General features: G+C 45.2%; 1 protein-coding gene across 5 annotated transcripts in view; it reads right to left on the bottom strand.

Moving 5' to 3' along the window:
• LOC143975271 (uncharacterized) overlaps window positions 1-13942 on the bottom strand; it is a 137612-nt gene that overhangs the window by 72293 nt on the left and 51377 nt on the right. For all 5 annotated transcript variants that reach the window (XM_077477496.1, XM_077477499.1, XM_077477500.1 and 2 more), the window contains one exon: window positions 12757-12811. In XM_077477496.1, coding sequence (XP_077333622.1) covers window positions 12757-12811 — 55 coding nt within the window. The remainder of the gene's footprint in view (window positions 1-12756; window positions 12812-13942) is intronic.

The following is a 13942-nucleotide window of genomic DNA, read 5'->3' as shown; positions in this document are numbered from 1 at the left end:
GCCCATCTGAGGTCTCCTGTCTGGTCATCTTCCCAGTAAGAAGACCCTGTGACATTGTATCTTTATATCTGCAATTCTTCTTTCTGATCTCTATAGATGTGATATAGGAAGGATTGCATGTATTAGGAAGGTGCACACCCCATGTGGATCAGGCTGGCTGGAGGGGTATTGAAAAAAAAGGGGGAAATAATGTGCAATTCAACCAAGCCAGCAAAAAGATTAGGTGGCGGCGGTGCAAGTGGGGGGGGGGGGGTGTTTGTTTGCCCCCCTCTCCCAAAATATTGAGCACCAGCCACCACTGGTGGTAGGAGTACTGAGTGACCAAAATGTTTTTTTTTTTATGTTCATAGTCAGGGGTTTAGTGGTAGGAATGCTGGTTATCAGGGAAATGCAATGTCAGGGTGCAGAGTGCCAGGTGTACTGTATCCTTCATAGGTCTAAATGCAAAAGCTGTCTACTTGCAAGCCTGCAGTGCATCTTCTCCAAATGAGGGCCACCGATTATGGTAAATGGAAGGAGGTTTAATTAATATTGGGAGATGGAGGGAATCATTAGGGTTAAGTTATTTGAAGGTATAGATAGCTTTTAGGCCCCCTTTAGAACTATGTGTTGCAAAAATATTTATGTTTACATGCATTATCACAATGCACCGCATACTAGCTCATTATGAAATACTTACCTTAGAACGAGGCCCCGATATCTCTGATGAACCACACCGAGGGATAGATCTGGGGTAGATCTGAAATGAGTGGAAGCTCTGCTGATTTTATCATCCAATCATGTGCAAGCTAAAATGCTGTTTTTTTATTTTCCTCACATGTCCCCCTTGGATCTACAAAGACTTTACTTCCAAGTGCACTTGCAGTGCAAAGTGGAATTTCCTTTAGTAAATAACCCCCACAGTGTATGCGGATTTTTTGTACCACTGACTTGGGTTTTTCACTTTAAGTCAACTGAAGTATGTCAAAAATGAGTGAAAAGCACAGATGCATTAAAGCATGTCAAATTGCATTTAATGTTAATGAAACTTTAACCTTAGACACATTTATCTTTCATTACACAAAAAAAAACGTGACAGCCAAATTGGAGTGTGAATTTTATTTTGCCCAAAGCAGCAATGGAGTAGGTGTATGGGCAGGAGTAGTTCATACACATGCACATACATACAGTATATCATATTGTTTTGCATGTTATGATTAGTGTACTTACAAATCAGATAATGGTGTACTACTGGACTATTGATTGCTAGTCAAGTAAATTTGACATGCAAGACACAGCAGTTGCATATATCTGACTAAGCTGCAGGACTTATTTTAGCTAATGGTAATTTTCTTTTCTTGATCATACATCACGGGACACAGGAGCTTCATTACATAATGGGTTATATAGGCACCTCTGGTAATTGGACACTGGTTAACCCCAATTAAGGAGAATTCCTCCCCTATATAACCCCTCCCATATGGGAGGCACCTCAGTTTTTTCGCCAGTGTCTATGGTGGTTGGTCACGTAAAACTTTAGCTCTGTGCAGGTCCCTGCGGGGCCTAAGGGCTACAACAAACCGGATCCATACCTCGGGCCGATATTTGACTCCCAAGATGGTATGGTACTCGGGCCTCGTCAGCTGAAGAAACAAGGTTTGGCCTGTAAGTCCTCTCCTATTGGAAGACTGGGCTCTGGGAAAACCAGACTTGGTGTACTGTTTATACAGTGCATGAAAGTTTCTGGCAGAGTCTTTTACATGGTCCAGGTAGGAGGCTCTTCCGAGAAAGAGCCCCAGATAAACCTGAAGGTTGGCTAACACTGCCCGCCGTGATAGGTGAAGGCTGGAATTTGTCTGTTTCAGCAATTCCTGCGGCGAGGACAGATAAGGGAAGTTAATCCTATATATATATTTATATGATGGATTTCTTCATTTTGAGTAGTTGTATGTCTTACCTGGTTTCCACCACTAGAGGGAGTAAGAGCAGCCTGATGCATACTTACATGCCTTTCAGTACACACGCTCAGTGAAGCCTGGTTCTCCAGCTGTCTCACGTCTCCACTGCAGTCCCTGCCACAACAAGGTAACACAGGGGTCCCACGTAGTCTGGGGGTCCCACGCAGCTCCGGTGGAGTTCTCCTTTCCCCCCTGGATCCCGCGGTCCTCGTGCACGCGCGCCGGGCGCATTCTCGGCCTAATGGAGCAGGGGGGAGTGTGGTTGTGAGCAGTGCACGTCAGTGTGCACGGCGCTGTACTGCGCAGGCTCCAGGTGGCAGATTTAAAAAGCCCAGAGCGTCAGGGGGCTGTAAGTGGAGACACAGGAGCTGTGGGCAGTAAGCATCCATGGGGTTTGGATCCAGGCAAACCTTAGACACCTACTCAGCATCAGGTTGTGCAGTTTAAGCATATATATTTATTGTGAGACTTTAAGCACAACAGTGATTGCACTTGTACTAGTACCTCTGCTTTGTAGCTTAGGACTATGTCTCCTCGTAAGAGGGTCTCAGGGGGAGGTAGCAAAGGCACTGGTAAATCACCGCCTAGGTCCAGGGGTTCTAAAAGTGCCTGTAAGTTACCACCCCCCCTGCAAGACTGGAGCCAGCCTCTCAAGACGGGGCAGTGCCCCTGTCAGGTTTTGCAGCCTCTCCTAATGTCCCAGCCCCGGTATATGTCACTGAGGACTCCCTTAGGGCTACATTGGAGGGTTTTGAAGGGAGAATAATTAATTTTATTTCTGCTTCCCTGAAAGATAGCAGGAAAAGGGGTAGATCCCCTCCCTCTGCTGAAATTCCTCTCTCAGATGATTCTTCTGAAAATGAGGAGAGATCCCTGTCTTGGGACAGGGATCTTGAGCAGTCGGATGAATCAGAGAAAGAGGAGAGAGTCCCCTCCTCCCAGGCACTCAGAAAACAGGTGCAGTATTATACTGAATTGGTGCGTACCACATTCAGAATGCCTGCTACTGATGTCGCTACATCCTCTGTTTCTCCCCTGGGAGTCAGGAAAGCCCCACAGACTGCCTATTCCTTCCCAATTCATCCCTTAATGGAAGAATTGTTGTATGAGGATTGGGGACATCCCGATAAACTGTTTGCTCCTCCTAAAAGGTTTTCTATGCATTATCCTGTGGAGGAAAGTTTCACCAAGAAGTGGGGGGTCCCATCTGTTGATGCGGCTGTTTCTTGCGTGAATAAAAACCCTTGGATAATGCGCAGGTATTTAAAGATCCAACTGATAAAAAGCTGGAAACCTTATTAAAAGCCTCCTTTTCCATGACTAGCGCTCTAGTGCAACCTACAGTCACAGCCGTGGGGTTGTGTCAGTTCCTCAAGGAACAGGTTAAGCAGATGCTTGGGCTCCTTCCCAGTGAGGAAGTAGAAAATTATGCAGAATTGCCTCATATTCTGTGTTTCATGATTGATGCGATTTGGATTCTGTCCAACAAGCATCACGTTTGTCTCTCATGTTGGTACACATGCGAAGGGCCCTATGGCTAAAGAATTGGGCAGCTGAGCTGTCATGCAAGAAGCATTTGATTGGGTTCCCGTTTAAAGGGGAACGTTTGTTTGGAGAAGAATTAGACAAATTTGTCCAAAAAATTTCAGGAGGTAAATCTACTCTCCTTCCAGTCAAAAGGAGCAAGCGTCCTTCATTTAGGCGTGTTCTCTCTCCCGGAGCATCAAGCTCTAAGCAGGTGTGACGGTCTTCTCAGCCCTCATCTACAGGAAAGGCTCAGGGCCGAGCCCAGGGGCAGAAAAAGACTTGGGGGCAAAAGCATACCAAGCAGAGCCCAAAAGCTTCCTTGTGAAGGGGCCCCCCTGCACGGCCGAGTGGGGGGAAGGCTCCTGCAGTTTGCAGGAGCCTGGCGGGAAGAGATCCGGGACAAGTGGGTGATCTCTTCGGTATCTCTGGGCTACAGGCTAGAGTTTCAGGAGATTCCACCTTGTCGTTTCCTAAGGTCAAGGATCCCCAGGGATCCAGTAAAGCAAAAACCGCTATTTCTGGCCTTGGATCACTTACTATCCCAGGGGGTGATAGTAGAAGTGGACCCAAAAGAACAGGGTTCAGGATTTTACTCAAATCTCTTCACCGTTCCGAAGCAAAATGGAAGTGTCAGACCTATCCTAGATCTGAAGGATCTGAACCGGTTTTTACGCGTCCGGTCCTTCCGAATGCAGTCAATCCGCACTGTAGTCTCCTTCCTGCAAGGGGGAGAGTTTATGGCATCAATAGACATCAAAGATGCATATCTTTATGTGCCAATTTTTCTCGCACACCAAAAATTTCTAAGGTTCGCGGTAGAGCGGCGCCATTTTCAATTTGTGGCCTTGCCGTTCGGGCTTGCTACGGCCCCTCGAGTCTTCACGAAGATTCTGGACCCTCTCTTGGCAAACCTAAGAGCTCAGGGTATAGCCGTCAGGGCTTATCTAGACGATTTGATTCTCATCGAGAAAACAGTAGCGTTCCTGAACCACAGCGTTACCAGAACGCTAGAAAACCTGGAACGCCTAGGTTGGATTATAAACCTAGAAAAGTCGTCCCTACAGCCTGCCACCAGGTTGGAATACCTGGGTATGGTCACCGACACCGCTCAGGGCAAGGTGTTTCTTCCAAGGCCAATGGCCTTGGCCATTGGGGATCTGGTGCGCCTAATTCTGGGCAGGAGGTCATCCCCCATTCGATTATGCATGAGACTGTTAGGGAAAATGGTCGCCTCCTTCGAGGCCATCCCATTTGCCCAGTTCCACTCAAGGCCTCTGCAAAGATGCATCTTTGCGGCTTGGAACAGGAAGCCCCAATCCTTGGATCTTCCTATGCGTCTATCCCCAGAGACACGCAAGAGTCTCATATGGTGGTTACAAACCAAGAATTTGCTGAAGGGCAAAACTTTTCTTCCTCTTCCATGGAAGATTATCATGACAGATGCCAGCCTGACAGGCTGGGGAGCAGTGTTGGAGGAGACGTGCTCGCAGGGGAAATGGTCTGCGATCGAGAAGCTATTGCCCATAAATGTCCTGGAGATCCAGGCAATTTATATGGCTCTCATAAAGTGGTCTTACAGACTACGAGGTCTCCCTGTTTGGGTTCAGTCCGACAATGCCAAAGCAGTGGCCTATATCAATCACCAGGGCGGTACCAGGAGTCTGGTGGCCCAAAAAGAGGTGAATCGCATACTTGTCTGGGCAGAAAAGCATGTTCCGTGTCTTTCTGCAGTCTTCATTCCAGGAGTGGAAAATTGGCAGGCGGATTATCTGAGCCGCCAGCAGTTGTGCCCAGGAGAATGGGCTCTGCACCCCGATGTGTTTCGGAACATATGTCACAGGTGGGGTACTCCAGACGTAGATCTGTTTGCATCCAGGTTCAACAGGAAGCTGGACAATTTTGTGTCAAGGGCAAGAGATACACTTGCTCAGGGGTCAGATGCTCTGACAGTTCCCTAGGATCAGTACAATCTGATCTATGCCTTCCCCCCGAGCCCGCTTCTGTCGCGGTTCCTGGGAAGAGTCAAGAGGGAGACAAAATCGGTCCTTTTGGTGGCCCTGGCTTGGCCCAGGCGACCGTGGTACGCAGAGATCATGAAGTTGGCAGTAGGCAGGCCATGGATCCTCCCTCTTCGGCCAGATCTGCTCTCACAGGGTCCAATTTACCATCCTGCTTTACGCAGTCTGAATTTGACGGTTTGGCCTGCTGAGACCCACATTCTGAGAGACCGTGGCCTTTCGGGGCCAGTCCTTTCTACTCTGGCCAATGCCAGAAAGCCGGCCTCCAGGCTTATTTATTACAAAATCTGGAGGGCATATGTTTCCTGGTGTGAACTCAGGAAATGGCATCCTAGAAAGTATGTCATTAGCAGGATCTTGGCCTTTCTCCAGTCAGGCCTAGAAATGAATTTGGCCATAAGCACTATCAAGGTGCAGATTTCGGCCCTGTCAGTATTTTTTCACAAGCCACTTGCATCGCATTCCCTGGTGCGAGCTTTCATCCAGGGGGCCATGCGGATAAGACCGCCAGTCAAACCTCCGGTATGCCCATGGGATCTGAATTTGGTTCTCTCGGCTTTGCTGGGGCAACCATTTGAACCTTTGCACTTGGCTTCATTAGTTCTCCTAAAAAATTGGTCTTCTTGGTAGCCATATCTACGGCTAGAAGAGTATCAGAGCTAGCAGCTCTTTCCAGCAAAGAGCCGTATCTAATTATTCATAAGGACCGGGTGGTCATGCGTCCCAACAGGTCCTTTCTACCTAAGGTGGTTTTGGGATTCCATTTGAATCAAGACGTAATCCTACCATACTTTTTTCTGGACCCACAGTCCGCAGAAGAAGAATCTTTGCACACTTTGGATGTGGTTAGAGCAATCAGTATACAGTGCCTTGCGAAAGTATTCGGCCCCCTTGAACTTTTCAACTTTTTGCCACATTTCAGGCTTCAAACATAAAGATATAAAATTTAAATTTTTTGTGAAGAATCACCAACAAGTGGGACACAATTGTGAAGTGGAACGAAATCTATTGGATTTTTGAAACTTTTTTAACTAATAAAAAAATGAAAAGTGGGGCGTGCAAAATTATTCGGCCCCCTTGCGTTAATACTTTGTAGAGCCACCTTTTGCTGCGATTACAGCTGCAAGTCGCTTGGGGTATGTCTCTATCAGTTTTGCACATCGAGAGACTGAAATTCTTGCCCATTCTTCCTTGCAAAACAGCTCGAGCTCAGTGAGGTTGGATGGAGAGCGTTTGTGAACAGCAGTTTTCAGCTCTTTCCACAGATTCTCGATTGGATTCAGGTCTGGACTTTGACTTGGCCATTCTAACACCTGGATACGTTTATTTGTGAACCATTCCTTTGTAGATTTTGCTGTATGTTTGGGATCATTGTCTTGTTGGAAGATAAATCTCCGTCCCAGTTTCAGGTCTTTTGCAGACTCCAACAGGTTTTCATCCAGAATGGTCCTGTATTTGGCTGCATCCATCTTCCCCTCAATTTTAACCATCTTCCCTGTCCCTGCTGAAGAAAAGCAGGCCCAAACCATGATGCTGCCACCACCATGTTTGACAGTGGGGATGGTGTGTTGAGGTGTTTTGCATTGTGGGCAAAAAGTTCAATTTTGGTTTCATCTGACCAGAGCATCTTCTTCCACATGTTTGGTGTGTCTCCCAGGTGGCTTGTGGCAAACTTTGGACGAGACTTTTTATGGATATCTTTGAGAAATGGCTTTCTTCTTGCCACTCTTCCATAAAGGCCAGATTTGTGCAGTGTACGTCTGATTGTTGTCCTATGGACAGACTCTCCCACCTCAGCTGTAGTTCTCTGCAGTTCATCCAGAGTGATCATGGGCCTCTTGGCTGCATCTCTGATCAGTCTTCTCCTTGTCTGAGCTGAAAGTTTAGAGGGACGGCCAGGTCTTGGTAGATTTGCAGTGGTCTGATACTCCTTCCATTTCAAAATGATCGCTTGCACAGTGCTCCTTGGGATGTTTAAAGCTTGGGAAATCTTTTTTGTATCCAAATCCGGCTTTAAACTTCTCCACAACAGTATTACGGACCTGCCTGGTGTGTTCCTTGGTCTTTATGATGCTCTCTGTGCTTTCAACAGAACCATGAGACTATCACAGAGCAGGTGCATTTATACAGAGACTTGATTACACACAGGTGGATTCTATTTATCACCATCAGTCATTTAGGAAAACATTGGATCATTCACAGATCCTCGCTGAACTTCTGGAGTGAGTTTGCTGCACTGAAAGTAAAGGGGCCGAATAATTTTGCACACACCACTTTTCAGTTTTTTATTTGCTAAAAAAGTTTAAAATATCCAATAGATTTCGTTCCACTTCACAATTGTTTCCCACTTGTTGGTGATTCTTCACAAAAAATTACAATTTTATATCGATGTTTGAAGCCTGAAATGTGGCAAAAGGTTGAAAAGTTCAAGGGGGCCGAATACTTTCACAAGGCACTGTATATCTTCGGGCAACTGCTCAGATAAGGAAAACTGATTGCTTGTTTATTTTGCCGGAAGGCCCTAGGAAGGGCCAGGCGGCGTCAAAATCCACTCTCTCAAGGTGGATTAGACAGGTTATTTCTCAGGTCTATAGTGTAAAGGGGAAGATTCCTCCTTTTCAAGTGAAAGCGCACTCTACTAGAGCTGTAAGTGCTTCTTGGGCAGTGCATCACCAGGCCTCCCTGGCTCAGATCTGTAAGGCTGCAACTTGGTCATCAGTCCACACATTCACCAGATTCTATCAGGTGGATGTCAGAGGGCAAGAGGATATCGCCTTCGGGCGCAGTGTACTGCAGGCTGCAGTTTAGGTCCTCTGGTCCCTGGCGGTCTATAATTATGATCTGTGTCTCCCTCCCCTCAATCTGGGCATTGCTTTGGGACATCCCACTATGTAATGAAGCTCCTGTGTCCCGTGATGTATGATCAAGAAATGGGATTTTTATATACAGCTTACCTGTAAAATCCTTTTCTTGAGAGTACATCACGGGACACCCCTCTTGGGTTTTACGTGGTTTCTTATTGCTTTGCTACAAAACTGAGGTGCCTCCCATATGGGAGGGGTTATATACTGTAGGGGAGGAATTCTCCTTAATTAGGGTTAACCAGTGTCCAATCACCAGAGGTGCCTATATAACCCACTATGTAATGAAGCTCCTGTGTCCCGTGATGTACTCTCAAGAAAAGGATTTTACAGGTAAGCTGTATATAAAAATCCCATTATTAACATCCTCCATTTATGAAATAATTATTTTTACACATAAAAATGGTTTACCTGTTGTAGCAAACTTGACAGTGCTCATAAGTTTTTTGCCTTCTTCTGAATCTACTGTGGGATTAAGGTTCTGTATGTGCAGGTTTTATATATATATATACACACACACATACATACATTTTTCTCTTAGTTTAACTTGATAGACTTGTGTCTTTTTTTTAGTCTGACTAAAGCTAGGCTCACACAATTGCGGGTGAGGGAAGGCGTGCTTTTTGCATGTATTCCTAAACTGGGAATTAAGCAGAAACACGAGGGTGCGATTGACCCTTAATGGCACCCCCACACATTGGAAAACATTCCCTACGCTCCTCTGTCTGACTTTGTATGAGTCTTCTGGGAAGGATGGTTTCCTCATTCGAGGCAATTCTGTATGCCTAATTTCATTCCAGAGTGTTGCACCAGAACATTCTGTCTGCATGGAGCAGGAAGATGTAGGCTTTGGATTCTTGCATGATCATAACCCCCAGGGCTCGAGGAAGTCTCGCCTGGTGATTAGTAGACCCGAAGCTGGTATGAGGAAGGTCTTTTCTTCCACTGTCGTGGAGGGTAGTGACCACAGATGCCAGTCCTTCGAGCTAGGGGGCAGTCATGGAAAATTCTACAGTCCAGGGGAAATGGACTCTGAAGGAACAGGGATTGCCCATCAATGTTCTAGAGCTGTGGGCGATACGCCTCGCGCTGAATTATTGGACAGCAAAGTTACAGGGTCACCCGGTGATGGTGCAAACCAACAAGTCAACCACCAGTATGGAACCAGGAGTCATCTGGCTCACATGTAGGTCAGTCATATACTGTCTAGGGTGGAAAAGCATGTGCCAGTGCTGTCTGCAGTCCACATTCCGGGGGGTAGACAACTGGAAGGCGGACTATCTCAGCCACCAACAGATACTACCAGGAGAATGGTCTCTGCACCTACAGGTGTTTATGGAGATTTGCCAGCGTTGGGGCACGTCGGATGTAGATCTATTGGCATCTAGGTTCAACTGCAAGATTCAGCAGTTTGTATCCAGAGAAAAAGATCCCCATGCAATCAGGATAGATGCACTGGTAGTTCCCTGGACTAAGTTTTCTCTGATCTATGGATTCCCCCTGATTCCTCTCCTGCCACATTTTCACGTAGGATCCGAGAGGAGATGACATCAGTCATTTTGGTAGCTCCAGCCTGGACCAGGAGGCCCTGGTACCCAGACATAATGAGATTAGCAGTGGACGAGCCTTGGAAGCTTCTGCTCTGGCTCGATCTACTGTCAGAGGGGCATATATTCCACACAAATTTACACTTGCTGAATATGATGGTGTGGCTATTGAAGCCAGGGTGCTAGAAGATCGTGATATCTCAGGTCCAGTGATGTCTACATTGGTAAATGCCAGAAAGGTGGTCACCAGTAAGCTCTATCACAGGGTGTGTAAAGCCTATATTGCTTGGTGTGAGGCCAGAGGTTGGCATTCTCGCTAGTGCTTGGGTGGAAGAATTCTGTCTTTTCTTCAGTCAGGCTTAGACAAGAAATTAGCCTTGAAAACAATTAAAGGGCAGGTTTCGGCCCTATCAGTGTATTTCCATATGCCTTTGGCTTCACATTCTCTGATCCAAATTTTTCTTCAAGCAGTGACTCATTTATTGCCTGAAGATTCCTCTTTGTCCTTGGGATTTGAATTTGGTTCTGTTGGTGCTACAGTAGCAACCTTTTGAACCGATCAATGAGATTCCATTAGTTCTTCTGACATGAAAGTTGGCTTTTCTTTTTGTAATTACTTCGGCTAGAAGGGTGTCCGAACTGGCGGCCCTTTCCTGTAAAGAGTCGTATTTCCATCCTTTTTACCTAAGGTAGTTTCTGATTTTCATTTAAAACAAGACATTGTTCTACATTCTTTTTTCTCTCAGCCTGGCTCGCCAGAAGAGAAGCAGTTGCACCTTTTGGATGTGGTGAATGCAGTCAGAACCTATTTGGAAAGGTCTGCAAGCATCAGAAGTTCTGATGCGTTTTTTGGTTTGACGGAAGGACCCAAAGAAGGGTCAAGCAGCTTCTAAGGCATCCATTTCACTTTGGATTCACCAATTAATTTCTCAGGCCTATGGCCTGAAGGGTAAGGCTCTTCCCTTTGGGGTTAGAGCTCATTCTACCAGGGGTGTTGGAACCTCCTGGGCATTTCGATATCCGGCAATGGCGCAGATTTGCAGGCTACTTGGTCTTCGGTACATACGTTTACAAGATTTTATCAGGTGGATGTTGGGGCAGCAGATGGCTCTTTTGGCCATAGTGTCTTACAGGCTACTGTATAAATCTGATGGTGATTGATGGTGATTTCATACAGTGTGTCTCCCTCCCCTCAAGGCTATTGCTCTGGGACATCCCAGGTAGTAATGTATATGGCTGCCCTGTGTCCCGTGATGTACGAGAAAGAAAATTAGATTTTTTCTTCATACTTACGTACATTACTCCCCTCTCTTTTTGGGAGTCCATTGCTTGATACAAAACTGGGGTACTTCCTGTAAGGGAGGGGTTATATAAAGGGAGACTTACTGCTTTGGTTATTGGTTATTTGGTTATTATATGCCATTCTATATACTCACTTTTGGGAGATACTGTATGTGTATATATATATATATGTGTATATATATATATATGTGTATATATATATATATATATATATATATATATATATATATATATATATATATATAATGTGTGTAGCAGATGACATTTTGGACATAGTGTAATTCGTGTGTAAATTTAGTTTTTTCCTCAGAATGGTAATGGGGTTCTGAGGGTTAATTATGTAGGTTAACTTTGACATCAGTTTGGCTGGGCTGTGTTAGTGTTCTGCTTGGTCATGTGTACAGTGAGGTGCACATGACAGGCCAGAAGCAGGCCTGGTTGGACGTTTTGGGTATCAGCTTCCTCAGAGCCAATCAGTGGGTGTGCCGGGCCCTGCTGAGGAGTCTGGGGAGGGGTATTTAAGATGTTGAGGTCACGTGTTACGGGTGGTTCGTTCGTGATGCCCTAGCGGTCTGTTCCTGATTCTGGATTGGGGTAGCCCCGCAAGGGGTCCCGGTCACGGGATCGTTTGACACTCCGAAACATGCTTCGGTTGGTTAACCCCACTAGACCCGCCTGGTCTGGTGTAGGGATCCGTCTGTTCCTGAGTCTCGGAACCGGTTGGTCCGAGGCGCAGTAACCGTGGACGATTCAAGGTGTCCGGGTGTGCTCTCGGCTTGGAGGGGCACCATAGCTCGTGAAGGTGACCGGGGAGGACTCTTCGGAGGAGAGCCAACAAGCTGGCATTCTGAGAAGTGCCTGGTTACTGAGTTGGGAAGGACATTGACGAATCCACGCTTTTCCCAGTACTACCAAGGAGACAGAGAACGTTCCAGGTACTGAGGAAAAAGCTTCCTGTTCACTTTCAGTTACAACTTGTTCAAGGACAGAGATTTTACAAGTTCTGAATCAAAGTGCTGACTGGCATAATCTCTGGCTAGAGATTTGTTCAGCCTTGAAGCGCCCAGCTGCGAGTGGCTACTCTCTGGGTGGCACCAGAGACTTTGTTATGTCTGCAGTTCAAGGTGCCTGAGTTCTTCACCCTTGCCCTCTGTTCCTATACGAGACTGTGTTGTTGGATGTTACCCCTGCAATAAAAGCCTTTCAAAAGGACTTTATTAGTTGTTGGGTATCAACCCTGGAAACCCCTAGACGTGAAAGGACAAGCCAAGCGGAGGTAACCGGTAAGCCCAAAAAGTTAAGGCCACCCTGCAAAGGGTTATGGCCGCTACATATATAGATATATACACACATATATATATATATATATATATATATATATATATAGTCATACATATAAATATCTATCCTTGTCTCATTAACAAACCATTCATTATATTATCAAACTTTGTAATCTGTAAGCTTGTATCCAGAAGAATATGTATTAATCAATGTTCTAGCTTATAGCATTTTACTGGTCTGTATATTACTTAAGCCATTCTAAACTGAATATGAATATACCAACCTGGGATCATAAGAAAGACTCAGCATATGGGGTCCTGCAGCCTGTAGTGGTTGCCCTGTACAAGAAAGAGATATACAAAGCAGATCACTTATCAAATATGTATATGTACCACCATTAATCTGGTCTTAAGCCCCATACACACTATCAGATTATCTGCTGATTTTTTCCTTCAGGTTTACCAAGACCATGTAGTAGAAGGGCCTGCCTGATTGCATACACATTGAAACTCCTAAGGTTTGACCTCATATTATGTGGTTTTGGTAAATCTGAAGGAAAAACTCAGCAGAAAAACTGATAGTGTGTATGGGGCCTTAATCTACCTGTCTGTTGCACTTTTATAAGTCATTTACACTCACGCTGTTTCATGTTCAAATTCTCAGACTAATTCCTAGGGGCAGATGCGCCTTGGGTCATATTTTTCTCCTCGTGCGTGTGAAAATTAGGAATCAAAGAGACTAACTTCTCCCTGTTTGGTGACTCAGCATCATAAAGTAACATTAGACAGTGTCTAAGTCACGTCACGCTAAGTTTAAATTAAAAAACGACAACTATTTACACTCTCCAGACGTGCCACATTTTTAACATATCATTCATTCCAGGTAGGTAAATGACTACTAAGTAAAATTTACTATCAGTAATTTGTGGTGTTCGTAAATCTATATAATTAAAAGCCAACTCCAGCCATTTGGACAATATGAGAAAGAGTTTTTATAGTCATAGATATATATTATATGTCAGTGTTACAAATATGCTGTTTACATAAGTATATAAATGCAGTGTTGTAGAAGCATCACATTCACAGGCAAAAACAGTTCCAGTTCCTCAATACAGTTACTTTTTGACTTTGACTCCATTAATGAATAATTAAAATGACAACCCATTTTCTAGACCCCACTGTTAAAGAATTATTATTATTATATTTCAGCCTATGACATTTCAATGTAAACTAATACAAGGGTTAATAACTAGGAACATGTGGGAAACAGTATCCAAGTGTTTGGGTGTTACTGTGGGTACTCTTGATTTAGTTATGAGGAGGGCTTTTTTTCTCAGAGAGCAGGTGCAGGAACTCCCCCTTTCCGAGCCACCCCTTTTCTTCACCCCTACCCACCTCTGAGCACCGTTCCTTGGTTCCATCCCCTGCCCACCTCCCAGTACTGCCCTTTTAGACAATACAGAACCAAGT

This window comes from Lithobates pipiens, unplaced genomic scaffold, assembly GCF_037356315.1.
Source record: "Lithobates pipiens isolate NorthernLeopardFrog02 unplaced genomic scaffold, aLitPip1_a1.2 Scaffold_13, whole genome shotgun sequence".
Taxonomy (NCBI): domain Eukaryota; kingdom Metazoa; phylum Chordata; class Amphibia; order Anura; family Ranidae; genus Lithobates; species Lithobates pipiens.
This window is presented reverse-complemented; position numbering and strand designations above follow the sequence as displayed.